At 41.9% G+C, this 15974-nt stretch overlaps 1 protein-coding gene across 4 annotated transcripts in view; it reads right to left on the reverse strand.

Moving 5' to 3' along the window:
- Positions 1-15974, reverse strand: part of ZFYVE21 (zinc finger FYVE-type containing 21) — a 31904-nt gene that overhangs the window by 10360 nt on the left and 5570 nt on the right. For 2 of the 4 annotated variants that reach the window (XM_034767897.1, XM_034767893.1), the window contains exons 2-6: positions 12888-12938; positions 8348-8516; positions 5671-5746; positions 2242-2333; positions 1211-1264 (exon numbers count right to left, since the gene is read on the reverse strand). In XM_034767897.1, coding sequence (XP_034623788.1) covers positions 1211-1264; positions 2242-2333; positions 5671-5746; positions 8348-8516; positions 12888-12926 — 430 coding nt within the window. In that variant the 5' untranslated portion in view covers positions 12927-12938. Of the gene's footprint in view, positions 1-1210; positions 1265-2241; positions 2334-5670; positions 5747-8347; positions 8517-12887; positions 12939-15100; positions 15300-15974 lie in introns of those variants that run through there. The other 2 variants (XM_034767896.1, XM_034767895.1) reach the window with 2 other exon arrangements.

Below are 15974 nucleotides of genomic sequence, written 5' to 3' on the forward strand. Positions count from 1 at the left end.
CCCTCAAAAAGGCAGACAATCCTTATCTTAAGAATCAAATCATGCCAAATGTACTGATTGTCCAAAATTAAGGTTTTTATGAAGATCCACTTAAAATCTCATGACATGCCAATTACATATGCAATACATTTCATGTACATATACTCTACATACCCAGCTAAACAAGACAACTGTTAAGATCATATATTGAAGCAGAATAGCAAGACAATTATCCATTTTGAATATGCACACTTGCCCATGTATTACCAAAGATACTTAAAGAAAATCAATTTATTTACAATATTTCGTTATGAGGACTAGAACAAAGCTTCCAACTGGTGCTCAATAATTTCTATTGCGATTTCACCACTGCTTTGGTCTAGAAACTGGCCCAATAGCACACTGTTTGAGCACCAGTATTTTCTCTTCATAAGACATAAGTGGAAGAAACTAAACTGCCTTAGTTATCAACCTACAACTCCAAAGCGATACTAAATTTTGGTCACTTTTTGTATGAAGTGTAAGTTTCCGTTTCCCTAATTTGGCACGTTAATTATGGATAGTTTTTGCTGAAATTGCAGTGATGCATGCTAAAGATATTCTAAAATAGTTTCCAAGGTCAAGACTAGTGTTCCCTGTAATTGCCTCTCCATGAGGAATGACTGCCAGAGCTCAAGTTTAAGACTTATGAGAACAGTCTTTTCTGTTCCATTTCCACCACTTCTTATTCTATTCCTTCCATTTACCCATTCCCTCTGCTTCCTCATTTATTCTATAAATGGACATTCAACACATCCACACCTTTCTAGCTCTATCCATCCTCCCATCTTGAGCAGCAGTACTTTGGTCGCTTCAGGAAGTGAATGCTCTAGTGCCCACTCATTTGTGCAGCAGGAAGTGAGCTATGCATAGTGCCTGTCAGCAAGGGGAATAGCCACAAACATATGATTTAAGGGAGCCCTGATTAAGGCAGAAGTATTTTAAGTCTTCCTCCAATAGTCAAAATGTTCTCCACTTTAGAATTTAGATTGGATAATTTCTGTGTGTTCTTATTCTTTCTAAGGGCATCTCACAAAACACATGTTTAAATCTAACACTTTTAAACACAGGTTGCCCAAAATTAATTTCAGTAAGATCTGTAGACAGCAAAGAGGAGAGGAAGAAAGCAGCACTGAAAAGGGCATCATAACAGCATGCTCAGGTGAATCAAGTTCACAACAACATTGCTGACCTTCCGTAATGTGTTGGCTCTCCAGAAGGCTGGTATAAGTGTGAATATCTTTTTCTACATCAAGAAGGTAGGCAAGCAGTGAGAAGAAAAATTAGTCAGAAGAGCAGTGAATAAGGAAATTAAAGGAGCAATAAGTTACACTCAAATAGCCACACATTTGGTTGATTTGAATATAGGAGTTAGTTCATTAGACTGAAATTACAGTGACTATACTGCTCCCACATTCCACAGATGTGAGATTTACAATGAAAGTCCAGTCGTACTTGACAAAATTATTAATGGTAAAGAATCACTTTTGAAATCCTTGTTCCCACTTTTTTATTTAGTGTGCTCTAATACTGGGTTTGCGCCTGATGAGCGTATTTTGTAGGACTTGGGTAAAAGTTAGTTACCTCATTCAGATTTCAGTTGGCCACAATCAGGGGTCAGGTGAAAAGTAAAGTTCTGCATGAGTGTTTGGTTAACCACATACCAGTTAGATGTAGTTAACAGTTTGTTAATTTGATAATACTAATTGGTCCCACTCTGTGGTTAGACTCTTATTTCTTAACATGTTATAGATAACATCCTCTCTGACACTGCACTTTCATCAACTCCAGAGTCTGTCCCTTATACTGTTGGCTTCAAGCAAAAGCAGGTCACAGCTGCATCCTGATACTTTCCATTCTGACGACCAAAGTTCTTCCCCACCACTACCCCCACTCAATCAGGAGTGCATCTCTATGGTTCAGCAGTGGGAAGTGGCAGCAGGGAAGATGTCCACTGTCACTTGATTCAAGGTACAAAGTTCTACAGGGTTGAGGATCAAACGGTTAGAAGTCAATTCTGAATTCTTGAGTTTTCCCTAAAATGCTACTGTCAGAAGCCACAAGGATAGGCTTCCAAATGCTGCTGCTGTACTCAAGAGTGAAATGAAGCACCCATATCTGAGTGGTCAGTGTAAAAGACGGTGTATTGTTTTATTAGGTTAAAGAAAAGCATTGCAAATTCATAACTTATGACCATTAGTTTAGATTCATTGCAAGATTTACCTCCAGGAGTAAATCCCTCTGTAAGTATCTGGACAGTTGAAATCTGTGCAATTTCAATTTCATAATGGCTGTCTCCATCCAGAAACAGATATCTACACAACAGAAGAAAACATTGCTTCTTACAAGCGTGTCAGTTTTCAAGTTTACAAAATAAGTCTGATTCAAGAGAAACAACAGGTTCTACCAACAGTATCCTGACAGTTTATGTACTTTAAGACAAACCTCACATGGATTAATTACTACAGTCTTAATCGCAAGCAGTAAAGATAGGAAGAAAAGCTTTTAATAAAAACTCAAATTCCTCCCCTCCCCCATTCTGATCTTCAGTTAAAGCCAGTTGAAAGCTATGGGCCAGACTGCCAGGTGCCTCTTGCAAAACTTCCTGCAGAGCATCCTCAAGAGGGAAAGTGACTGAGGCTTTTTGAAAGACATTGTCTAACTATCTATAACCTGAGGATCACACACAGCTCTGTGGAGGCCGGAACCTTATGCATGAGTTCAGTTTTTAAAATAAATATTTTGAAATAATTTTTTCAATGGTTAAATTTTTCCTCTCATGCCCTCTCAACCAGTACCCTTCCCATTACTGTTGGCAACACATTATTTATATTCCAATAGCACCTACAGGTCAACTAGGGTTGAGATCCCACTGTACTAGGCACTAAAACACACAACAGAAGACTGCACCTACCCCGAAGTGGTTAAAACAAAAACAAACAAACAAACGCTACACACAGTAGGCAAAAAAAAAAACAAAAAAAAAAACAAATGAGAAGTCTGGTGGCACCTTAAAGACTAACAAATTTATTTGGGCATAAGCTTTCATGGGTAAAAAACCCACTTCTTCCCCACGAAAGCTTATGCCCAAATAAATTTGTTAGTCTTTAAGGTGCCACCGGACTCCTCGTTGTTTTTGTCGATACAGACTAACAGGGCTACCCCCCGATACTAGACAGCAGGCAGTTTGTTTAAAATTACACTACGATTTCTTTTCACCTTTATTCACAATCAACCAACCATTCCTCTATCCTATCCACCTCCAATAGAGGAATACTCCACCTCCCTCTGATTGTAGGAGTTTAAATTAAGAAACCTGTCAAAATTATCTGAAGGTATCCTCCTCGCTGTTTCATCTCCCACACAGGAACTTCCCTTCTCCCCCAAAGAAAGGGACAGGGCACTCACCTGGTCTTTTGCATGCCACAGGTCCACTAGCAACCAATCACTTCCATCCCCCACTGAGGCAAGGGGCCCTAAACTGCCGCTCCATTCTTCCTACCACCTAACCCCACAACCTTGGGATCAGCAGATTCTCCTCTCCAACTCCAGAACTAGGCTTTCGTCTTTCAGAAGAACTCTAAAATCCACCCTTTCTTCAGTATCTGTTACCAAACTCCTAGTCCACACACTGGTCCTCTCCCATCTTAACTTTACAAGACATGTACCTGTCATCATCCTGAGGATTCTGCTTGTATATTGTACCTCTTTATCCCCAGCATTCATCTGATACAAGTTTTTGCAGATTAAAAGCTCTGAGGGGGTTAAGGACAATCTTCCTTTGTGTGTACATCACTTTATAGGTTTTGGAAGCTACCAGTATACAAATAAAAATTACACTAGTCATGTGGACTGTACAGTAGGCACAGTATATAGAATTCATTTCTTATAGACAACCAATTAGGAGACAGCAACAGTCTGTCACTACCTGCCTAGCCAGATTCAAATTAACGGCTTACGTGCAAAGTGCTTCATAATATTCCATCATCAATTTCTGGAGCCACCCAAGTTTCTTAGGGTATGTCTACATTGCTAAAAAACACCCCAATTTAAAACAAAACACAAACCCGCCACATGCACATAACTGCAGCAACGAGTCTCAGCGCCCAGGTCAACTGACTCAGGCTTGCTCTACAGGGCTAAAAATAGTAATGTAGGCATTCCCACTCCTGCTGGAGGCCTGGCTGAAACCTGACAAGGGGTTTGACCTCAGAGCCCAGGCTCCAGCTCAAGCAGGAACATCTACGCTGCTATTTTTAACCCTGTAGCATGAGCCCGAGTCAATTGACCCAGGCTCACATTCACTGCCGTGGGTCATTTTTTGCAATTCAGACATACTTTTAGTGTAAATTTTTGCTGTGATCAGCAAGGTTTCAGTAGCAAAAAACAACCAGACTCTGATGATGCAACATATAACAATAAGCCCAAAAGGGCTTACCCTCTGCTCATACCTAGGGCACTACCAATTTTACGGCAATGTGTCACTGACTGTGAAATAAGCCCTTCCCCATGAAATCTGATCTCCCATTTGCTGCTGGGAGTGCCCCAGCCTGGGAGTTCTTAGCTGTGAGTCCCTGCTGGGCTGGGGAGGGACAGGACTTGTCCTTTCCTTGCATAGCAGCTCTGGGAAGGAGGGTGGGAGGGAAAAACATCAGACCCACCTCTGAGTGCCTCCCCCTGCTGCAGGAAGCTTCCTGCCCAGCACCGGATGTTCCTGCAGCTGGCCGGGACTTGTGGAGGTGGACCAGATATCCCCCTGCTCCTGGGAGCATCCCAGCCAGGGAGCTCTTAGTTGTGAGTCCCTGCTGGGCTGGGGAGGGACAGGACCAGTGTTCCCTCTAGTTTTTCCCAACCATGTGTGGAATGAATTTTGTTATGTGCACCAATATGACACATCACCTCCATATTGGTGCACATAACAAAATTCACGTGATGGGGGTAGGGTTGAGGGGTTCGCAGTGTGGGAAGGGGATCAGAGCTGGGGCAGAGGGTTGGGTGCAGGGGTGTTAGGACTCTGGCCGGAGGTGCAGGCTCTGGGGTGGGGCTGGGGATGAGGGGTTTGGGGTGCAAGGGGGTGCTTCAAGACTATGGCAGGAAGAGAGGACCTGGGTGTGGGGAGAGGTCCCTCTCCCTGCTGCGGCAGCTCCAGGGCTGGGGCTGCAGGATAGGCATCCCTTCCCCGGCAGGTCAGGTCCAGGCTGCCCCAGTTGTGCCTGGGGCCGGGCTGCAGCAGAGTTGGGGCCAGTGGAGGGCTGTCCTGGCCGCACCAGGTTGGGAGCTGGGTTAGGTTATGGCCAGGCATGGCAGCTCAGAGAGGGGAAGATCAGAACCACTTCCGGGTACCTTTTGGGTTGGGACCCCCACGGTTACAACACCGTGAAATTTCAGATGTAAACAGCAGAAAACGTTAAATTTACTAAATTTAAAACTCTGGCCATGAAATTGATCAAAATGAACCATGAATTTGGTAGGGCCCTACTCATACCATGTACCCACTTGCTGATTCTGGAAACATTTTAGAGCACATAAACCAGCAGAAATGCTGTAGAGGCAACATACAAGCCCTCATGAAGAGCAGGGATGGGAAGATTAAACAAAGATTTAAAAACTTAACCAGATTTAACATGTGCAGTTTCCATTCACATTTCTCACCTCTGGTTGTTGGAAAGTCGACAAACCATCATCTCCGATTTTTCTGATGTTCCCCGAGCAACAGAGAATGTAGCACCTTAGTAGGAAAAAATCCCCAAGTATTTATTCAATCATTCAAATGCTAAATTTGTAATTTAAGAAAGAAACAAAATTAGCATATCAAAACCTTTTATAAACTTTTGCACTTAATGCACCTATCCTAATGGCTTGAACACTAAGCTACGTTATGCTCTCCATTTTACCCAATGTATCTTAAAAGTCTAATCCTGAAAAGAACACCAAAAGAGTTCACTGTTATCAGCAGCAGCAAAATGGTGCAGTTGTAACTAAATATCCTGTGATCAGTTAATATTTCTTCTCCGATGTGTTACTCCTGGAGGAATTCTGTGCTACTGCGCGCATATTTTTATTTTTTTGTGCAGAAAAAAAGCTTCTGCTGAAATGTTGATGCAGTTCTGCCTTTTGCCCACCAGAGGGCACTGTGGTGCAGAAACACAGCAGCAGCTCCCAGCCACCTAGGGAAGAGAACGAGCCTGCCTTCTTCGCAGTGCCTGTCAGGCCAGACCCAGGAAACTGGAGCAATGAGGAAAGATAGCATGGGGCTGTTGGGGGGGTCAAATAGGGGCTCATAAGGGCTAGTGGGAGAGGACAGACTGGGGCAGGGGGTGAATGGGAGTTGAGGCACAGGGGGAAGGGAGGTGCAGGGCAACATAGGGACAGTGGGTTGCTGAATGGGGGCACAGAGACATGAGGACAGGGAGTGCAGGGCCACATGGAGACAGGGAGAGGGGAGCGCATGGCCACATGGGGACGGGGCAGATGTGCCTGACTGAATGGGAGAGGCTAGGTGTCAGCCAGGGTCTGCATGGGGGAAGCTCCCTAACAATCCCTCCCAACCCCCCCCCCCCAAAAAAAACAAAACTGTTCAATACATTTCCCACCCATACCAAACAACCCTCCAAGTTCACACCCAGGCTCCTTCCCAGCAGTTTACTTCCCTCTCCCTCAGCTCCTCCATTACCCCTGACTCCCCCAAGCCTTTGCACTGCTTCTGAGGGGTGCAGGAAATAAGGTTCTGTACTGTAGTTTATATGAATTATTACTCAGAGTTCGGTATTAATATGCCTAGTAAGGAATCTATTTGTCAAAAAAAAGATGTCCTGAATCTTTTTTGTTGTCTGTATTGTTACAGATATACTTGCCAACAGGTATTTTGAAATAACTGACCAAAAATAATTGAAACTGGTTGATTATATTATGTTATTTTGACAAAATATGCAGAATTTTAAAATACTGTGTGCAGAATTTTTATTTTTTGGCCCAGAATTCCCCAAGGAGTAATGTGTGTAGACTGTTGTAGGTTTACTTGATTTAAGGCACACCCTCAACCTCAAAGCAAAAGGCAAAGGACAGTATCAAATGATTGTGGGACAGTTTCCTGCAGCTACATGGGACCATTTTTGCCATCAAATATTGCAGTTAGTAAAAATATTATAGAAACTTTTAGAAAAGTGTACAGAATATACAGTGAGATATAAAGATTTTATTGGCAGGTGGCCGTTCAGTTCAGGACTGCCCCATGCTCAGATTTTCTTAGTTACACCAGTGTAAGTCAGGAGTTACTCCATCAAAGTTAATGAAGTTATACTGCTATATGTGAGAAGAATAAAATAATCCCCTTACAAATAGTTTGTTTAAAAGCCATCTGTGCCTCACCCCCAGAGCACATTACAGAATAACCAGTGCTTTACGTTATATGTAATCCATGTGTAGATGTGTTCGGAAAGCATTTTTCCCACCCCATGAGGAGCACTAATTTTGGTTGAGTCTTTCACAAACCAAAGAGACCAAAGTGTTAAAATTCAAATGCAAGTGTTCTATAGAAACTGGTACATTCCTTCCTATGCTCATGGAGCTGTAGGATATCTCACCAGGAATGTGCATTCTAATTAGAGGTGTGCTCTTGCCTAACTACTGAAAATACCTATTAAAGTCACATTCAGCATCCCTTGAAAGGCATGTTCCCAATTTTAAATAGTCACAGGATATTTTAAAAATTTAACAAAGACCTATCAGATTCTTCATTTTTAAAAACAGTACAATCAGGGCTCCAGTTATATTTCATACTGCTCTTTAAATCTATTCACAATTGACAGTTCAGTGACAATCACAGCCACCTACACAGTCTAGGGAGGAAGAAGAGATCAGAGGCTGAAATGAAGTTTGAAGCATGTATTCTCTCTCATTATAAGACTTCAAAATTGTTCTCTTTACTATTAAGAGTGTATTTGATCCTGTGTACAGGGATGTGATTTAATAAAGTGCAATATTACAAGAAAGCTATTACCATTCCCTCATACATTCATCAGCTAGTAAGAGGCATTAGAGTTCCTTTGACTCTAGAAGCCGAACTTTTAAAATACATAAAAATGAAAATCTCATCTCCGAAGAACAGATCCGGCCGGATAACAAAATAATGAGCAAACAAGAAAAAAAAAAAAAAAAAAAAAAAGGACAGTGGGGAAGTATTTCAAAAGAGATTTCTAGAGACTGCAACATAGCACCTTACTTGACAACATAAGGGAATTAGTTCTGCTATTTATCTCATTATTTATTTGACACTCACTTGAATAACTATGTACAAGATCAAAACAACAGTTGTGCAGGTAGAACTTACCATTCATAAGCACTTTAAGCTGCTTGTCATAAAATTCTGTTTCTTTCTGAGAGATGAAAGCACATTCAGCACACTGGCGCACAGGATCTACAAAGCACATACGAGGCAGAGGCACTTTTTTACTGCAGCACTTGTCACAAAAGCACTTCCCACATCTCCGGCAATGGTGCTAGACAAAAAAAAAACTAATATTATAAAAGATGCAATTAATAAGAGCTGATAACGTTACCACATCAACACTAACTACTCCTGAAGCACTGGCATGCACAAGAGAAACTAGGTGAGCAAGTAACAACAAGATACAGAGGGGGGGGGGGGGAAATACTAGATTTGGCTAATTCAGTATCACATGATTCTAAAGATAGTAAGAAGTGCTAACATGACATCTCTGGAGACTGGAACTCTAAAGACGGTCCAGCATGAGTAATAGCAGTGTAAGCTTCTCCAGACACCTGAGCACAGTGCTTCAGGTCTGACCAGAGTGAACAAGGGTGAAAAGGAGTCTCCATGGACCATTAAATCCTTGTCCTCACTGTCAACAAGACTGCAAAAATATAAATGGTGGTTTGCATGTCCTCTTCCCTTTCCATGGAGATTCCACTGGGCTCCATCCTCAGCCCACTCCTCTCCCTCCAAATATTTAATTCCATGTCTAACAGTGACAGAAGCAATTCCAGGTTTTATAGACTGAATGATCAGTTAGCAGAACAAGAAAAATTCTACAAGTGTCCTGTGAAGTTGGGATAATGGCAAATCATTTGCAAGTGTGATAAGGCCTATTTCACAGCAATTATAATTTCGCAGCCAGTCGACATTAGTGGCTATCCCTCAATACAAGGATGATACCTGCCAGGAGGAAAAGTCATAGATGAGACTTAAGATAGCTGAGGAGTCCTATCTGTGCTTTACAGGTTTTTCCACATACATGACAGGTGGTTGTTTGGAGAGAGCACAACTGCTGGCCGGGATATTGTACATTTTCCTTCTGCCTGTGCTGTTTTCCAGCCTTGTGAGCAAGGCAATTCTATTCAAAACGGCTGAGGCTTGATGTATGATGTGATGCCATTGCAGTCTATTGCCAGCCAGCTCTTCCCAATTTGTTGGGTCAACACCTCCCTTCTTAAAATATACTTTCAGGGAGTCCTTGTAGTGTTTTTTTGCCCCTGTGGATCCTCTTCTAAAGACTAAATTGAGAAAAGAGCATTTGCTTCGGAACACAAGTACTGGCCATCTACACACAATGACCAGCCCAACAAAGTTGATGTTTCATAATCTTCGCCTCAACATTGGTGATGTTAGCTGCAGAGAGAATGCTGGCCTTGGTGCAACAGTCTTCCCATCTAATACGGAGAATATTCCTAAGGCAGTGCTGTAGGTGCCACTCCAGATGCTTAAGATGGCTTTGGTACATCACCTAGGTCTCGCACCCATAAAGGGGAGTGGGGATGACCACTGCATCGTAGATCAGGATCTTAGCTTCCATTCACGAATCTCTCAACAAAGACATGACGAAGCAACTTTCCAAAGGATGTGTTGGCACAGCAGGTCCTATGTTCAATCTCCACATCAAGATAGACTGGGAGAGGTAGCTACCAAGGTAAGGGAAATGCTCAACATCTTCCAGGCATTCACCACCGATGACAATTTGTGGGAGAAAGGGGGCAACTTATCCTGGGACAGGCTGATGGAGCACCTTAGTCTTCCCAATGTTGCGGAAAAGTCCCAGGTTATGATAGCACCATAGAAAAGATCTAGGGTGGATTGCAAGTCAGCCTTGGTGTGCATGGCGATAACACAGTCATCAGCATACTAAAAGTCTGTAATAACAGTCCTAGCGACCTTTGTTTTTAGAATGAAGATGCCACATCATTTAGGTTGAAGAGCTGGCCATCCATGTGATTCTTCAAAAACTGGGATTGAGTAAGGCAGTCACAAATAAGAATCAAGATCACAGCAACATAGATTGGGGAAAAAAGGGTTGGGGCAATAACACAGCCCTGATTGACACAAGTCTAGACGGTGAACGGGTGCATCTCTAACCCATTAAAGAGGACAGTGCGCGGTCATCCCATCATGAAGTAACCTGAGAACGCGAATAAACTTCAACGGACAGCCGAACCTAGACAAGACTTTCCATAACAGTTCACAACTGAGGGAATCAAAGGCCTAAGTTAGGTCAATAAATGCCATAAACAATGGCTGGTGTTGCTATACACTTCTCTTGGATCTGTTGTGCAAGAAAAATCATGTCGGTGGTGTCTCGAGACAGTCTGAAACCACACTGGGATTCCAAAAGTATACTTTGGCAAGAGATAGATTATTCAAAAGGATGCAAGCAAGGATCTTTGTGGCAATGGAGAAGAGAGCAATGCCTCAATAATTCCCACACATTAACTTGTCCCCTTTCTTAAAAATGGTAACAATATTGGCACTCTTTAGGTTGGGTTGAATTTTCTCATTAACTTCAAAATCATGCTAGTAGCGAGACTCTTCAGCGATGCCTCATTGAGAGATTCTCTGACCTACCTGACAACATCAATGACATCCAAATACATTGGGAGGAGTTCAAGACCATTATTCACAAGGCACATGCTGAATTCACAAGGCATATACTCCACTCACTGGATTGGATTTGATGAAAATGAGGAAATCCTAGCACTTATTCATCAGAAGAGAAGCACATTTTGCACTTGGTAAAATGAACCCTCTAACCAGCAAAAAGACTCTTATTGGCTTAAAGTTGTAGTTCAAAGGGGGCTGCATGACATCAAGCATCAGTGGTGGCAAGCAAAGGCAATGGAGATCCAGAGCTTCGCTGATCAACATGACATAAGAAGCTTTTTTCAAGCAACAAAATTCATTTACGGGCCAAGTTCAAAGGACACAACCCCTCTGCAATCTCAGGACAGCTCCACCCTTCTTAAGGACAACATAGCCCTCAAGCAACATTGGAAGGAGCATTTTGAGATACTATCGATCTGCGAATCTGAAGTCTCAGCTGCCACCATCCAGTCCATTCCTGAGCATTCAGTAATGGACCCTCTTGCTGACGACCCCCCGCCCCAATCTCCTGAGGAAGTTTGGCATGCCATCACTCAGATTAGAAACAACAAGGTGCCAGGCCCAGATGGCATCCCCATGGAGGTCTTCAAAGCTGGTAGAATAGCACTCGTGCAAAAACTTCAATTTCTCAGCTAGTAGTGGGACCCCAAATCATTATTTCCACTGGAAATGACAGGCACAATAGCTATTCCTTGTTTGAGATCACAGAGGAAATTAAAATAATTAATGCTACATAGTAAAACTCTCCATGGGAGATGGAGCATGTCAGGCAACCAACTTATGGATCAAAGTAAGTTTCAACCACTGATGTGAATAAATGATAGCTTGAGTTTCTGAATATTTCTTTAATTAGGGAGCAAAACTTATGTGCACAGAACCACCAATCAACCTCTCCAATATGCCTATCCTCCTCATTGACCAGCCACATTTACTTATCATAGTTACCAGTCTAATACTTTTAGAATTCCTGAAGATTCCCAGTATACCATATTTAATAAGATTTATTTTCCACTTAGTTACATCATATCTGTTGGGCTTTATATTCCAAATAACACATTGCAAAACAAGTGTTTCAACTCAAGATGCATCTTATATTCATCTTTCTTCCTTTCCATCAGTGTATGCTAGCAAAATGTCTGTGTAATTAGGTAGTTATGCAAGGAATGTTATTCATAGCTAGAATGATTGTCCTGCTGACTTTTGCACAAACTAGCAATCTAAAACAATTATGTCTCCCCTTCTCCAAGGAGAAACTCCAGATTCTTGGCAATATGCTCCATCTCCTCAGACAGTAGTTCCCAGTAAGACAACACCTTCTCTATGCTGCTTGCTAGTAAAAGTTCATGCAATGGAAGACAACATAAAAGTTAATTAAAATACTCTATATAAATGGACTGAATTACATGCCCAGTGCAGTCCACCTCATCAATTTCAATGAATTACTATTCATAATTCAAAAAAAGAACTATTTTTACTTATAGCAAATGCATCTTCTGCCAATATCTTCACCCATTATTTGTTTTGCACATTTTGTCCAAGTACTTTATAATTGGGCTCTTCCTAGAATCCTAGCCTTGAAAATAAGTGTTCCTAATACTAGACTCTTTCACTCACATAACCAATATTTTATGCAACTCTGAGTGTACTGACATGAACATGTTTGTCGTTTACTTGCCAGCATTACTGACAACAGCATATTTTGAGAAGTGTTACTTATATGTTGCCTCAAAACCAGCAAAGTATTTTAGTCCTAAAAATAGTCATTTATTTAAAATTTCACAGCAGAATAATAGATTAAAGAGGATGAAGACCTACTCCTAGAGGCGGGAAACAAAAGCTATTTTTAAGGCATATCAAATTTTGGGTGTAAGTATCCTTTTGAAAGGAGAGGTTTCAACACATTTCAAAATAAGAGTTCACAAAAAAAGTTCCACAATGTAATGTGTTTAGGCTATTATGTTTTGTTGCTCTCTCTTACCTTTCTGGTTATGAAATCAAACTTTGTTTCACACTGCATACATCTTGGACACTAGAAGACAGTAAAGAGTACAAGATTTATGTACATCTTTATCCAGATACAATGCACAAGACTAAATATATTAGAGTAATTTCTAGAAAGTTAAATAGCTCTAACGAATTCCCATGCAAGTAATGTCTAAGTAATGCTTGTTTCTTGCTTATCTTAATTTTCTGAACATTTGTGTGGTAGGCAAGTACTATCCACATCTTACAGAGAAAGAAGAGCAAAAGAAAAAAATTGATTTTCCCTAGGCACAAAGTAAATCAGTAACAGTCAGGATTACAACTCAGGAGTTCCAATCTCATGCATAGTCCATTAGTCCAAATTTGTATTAACTTGTATAGTGTACATAGAAGATAACTATCCATTTATTATACTGTTACACATTTAACTCACAAGTGTTGTTGGTTTATGCATTATCAGTAGTTAAAATATCTGAAAAATAGCATAATTATCTTGGAAGTCCTGTTCCCTCCTCCATCTCCCCCCCCACAACCACGAAGGCTAAATATATATCTGCAAAATTTCACTTTGATAGTTTATAACTTTTTCCTAGAAAGTGCTTGGTAAAAGAAAAAAAAAATATATGAAGTCACAAATTTTTCCCCCCTCTCATTAAACATTTGATAAGAGCCAGCTGCTCTGGGTTTTGTTGTCTAAACTGGTAACAAAGTGCTTGAGAGAAACTTTATTCAATAAGTATTAGATGTGGTTATTATTATGGCATTTTCTACGCAGATACTAAAAAAGTCACCCACTACGTGCTGATCTACAGCACTATTTTACATCACCGGCATCTTTCCTGAGACCCTCATATTTCTACATTGTTTCAATTCAACACATAATACCAGATAACATTTCAATTACAAAGCCTTGGATAGTATCAGGTTTATCAGCTAGGCTATTACTGCAATGTTGTGTTTGACATTTGGGACAGGTGGTAATACGTTCAGGTTCTGCAACAGCTTTTGGAATTATAAAGACTGTAAGCTCTTTAGACCAGAGCCTATCATCATCTTATGTTTGTGCCATGCCTAGCACAATGGTGCCCGAATCCCTGACTGAGGCCCCTAGATGCCAGTGCAATACATATAAATGTATCTAAAATTGAGAGCACAAGGCAATGGGTTGGGAGGTGAAGGGGCAAATGGGGTAGAGGGGAAAGAGAATACTGCAGTTAGGAGCACTGTCCTTCAGATAATATATTAAGCCGAGGTCTTTCTTGCTTTCAGTGACCATTCAGGCGAAATATCTCATGGTACATTTTGAAAAACATGGGATGAAACACTGTGCCTTAGTCAATATCCCCTTGCAATAGGCTCCAAAACAGAGTATCAGAATTTAAAATAAAGCAGGTTGTAATGTTCAAGGTTGAGAATGAGCTAACTGCTAAGCATACAAAAGTTGCTATTTGCCTATTGTTACCATGCTTCCAGTATTTAACTCCTTACTTTGTAAAGTTCTTTAACATAACTAGAACTTTCATGGTCTATTTTAGAAAGTTCTAGATATTTCAGCAGGTTCCAAATCAGTATCAAAGTTCAATAAGCAAACACTTAGCTGATGTGAACTGCCACATCAGCTAAGTCACAAACCTCAAATTCCTGAGCCACCTACTTTTAACTACAGCTTGATGCATTAAATCACTTATGAAATTTAGCAAATTCAAGTACCTGCATTAATTTGCAACTAGCCAGTTCCAATTAAAGAGATTGCTCAACTGTTCAAATTAAAATATTATACAGAATGATCAGAACTGGTCTCAAATGATGAATGTTCTTTCAAAAGATGTACTGAACATCAAACCCCTGTCAGAATGGTTACAGAAATGCACATTTACCTTCACTGAATTATCAGGTCAATGCACTAAGCCCTTTAAGTCTATTGCCAATGTAGACTAGCCCTAATAAGGGAAATACTGTGCATTGTTTACAACAGAAAGGAAAAAGCAACAGATTCAGACTAACACGGCTACCCCTCTGATACTTAACAGAAAGGAAATACACTCTATGCACAGCCAGATAAATGAGATGCATCTGCTGGCTTGTCAGTTTTTAAAACATGGGCTAAGCCAGGTTTCCAGCACATTATTTTGGAGATAAACATAGCAGAAAGAGCAGTGAACTCTTAAAAATCAAGCTGCAGCAAAAAGGGACTGTAACTTCACTTACCTTCCCCACCACTATTTAGGAAGCAGATTCACTCACATTTTTTAAGTCAACCCAACAGAACCCTCTCCTTAGCCATTTCTCCAGCAAGACAGCTTTCTGCACTTACACAAGGTTTTGCTTATAATTATTTTGCCTCAGCAGAGAGGGCATTTCCTGCCAGCAAATATGGGAATCTCGTATTCACAAGATGGAACAAGAAACATAGGCAGCCTCAAGATAGGAGTTATAGGATAAAATAAAGAGGGGAGAAAAAAAACCCTAACGCCCCAATATCCTTCCATTCCAGGCCACTAAGGCTGTTTTACTGGGCCCTATACAATAGGGGGACAGAGAGAAGCCAGGGCACAGGCGCATAAGTGAAGTGGTTTTTTGAGGGGAGGGTGGAGGGCACGCTCCTTTGCCTATAGGACTGTAAGAGCCCAACACAAGGGGAAATACTGAGCGCCACTGTAATGAGGGGAGTGGCCCGAACGCCCCAGGGGTGGGTCAGGACCTTGGGATCCCCACAGGCACCTTAGAAAGGATTTCACCACAGGTGCATCTGGATAGCGGAAGTCAGAGTCCAAGGAGCTCAATGCAAGGAGTGACGCGGGGAAAGGGGCTCACCCAGGCGGGTCGGGGCGGTTGGAGCCAGGAGTGAAGGGGAAGACGGACCCACAAGCGGGGCCGGTGGTGAAGGGGTGCCGAGAAGGGGGAGCCCAAAGGCGGGGTGGGAAGGAGGGTCAGAGCGGAAAGGGGGGCGGGGAGCTGTCCCGCTGGCGGGGGAGAGGAGGGTCGGAGCGGAAAGGGGGGCGGGGAGCTGTCCCGCTGGCGGGGGAGAGGAGGGTCGGAGCGGAAAGGGGGGCGGGGAGCTGTCCCGCTGGCGGGGGAGAGG

This window comes from Trachemys scripta, chromosome 4, assembly GCF_013100865.1.
Source record: "Trachemys scripta elegans isolate TJP31775 chromosome 4, CAS_Tse_1.0, whole genome shotgun sequence".
NCBI classification, from domain to species: domain Eukaryota; kingdom Metazoa; phylum Chordata; order Testudines; family Emydidae; genus Trachemys; species Trachemys scripta.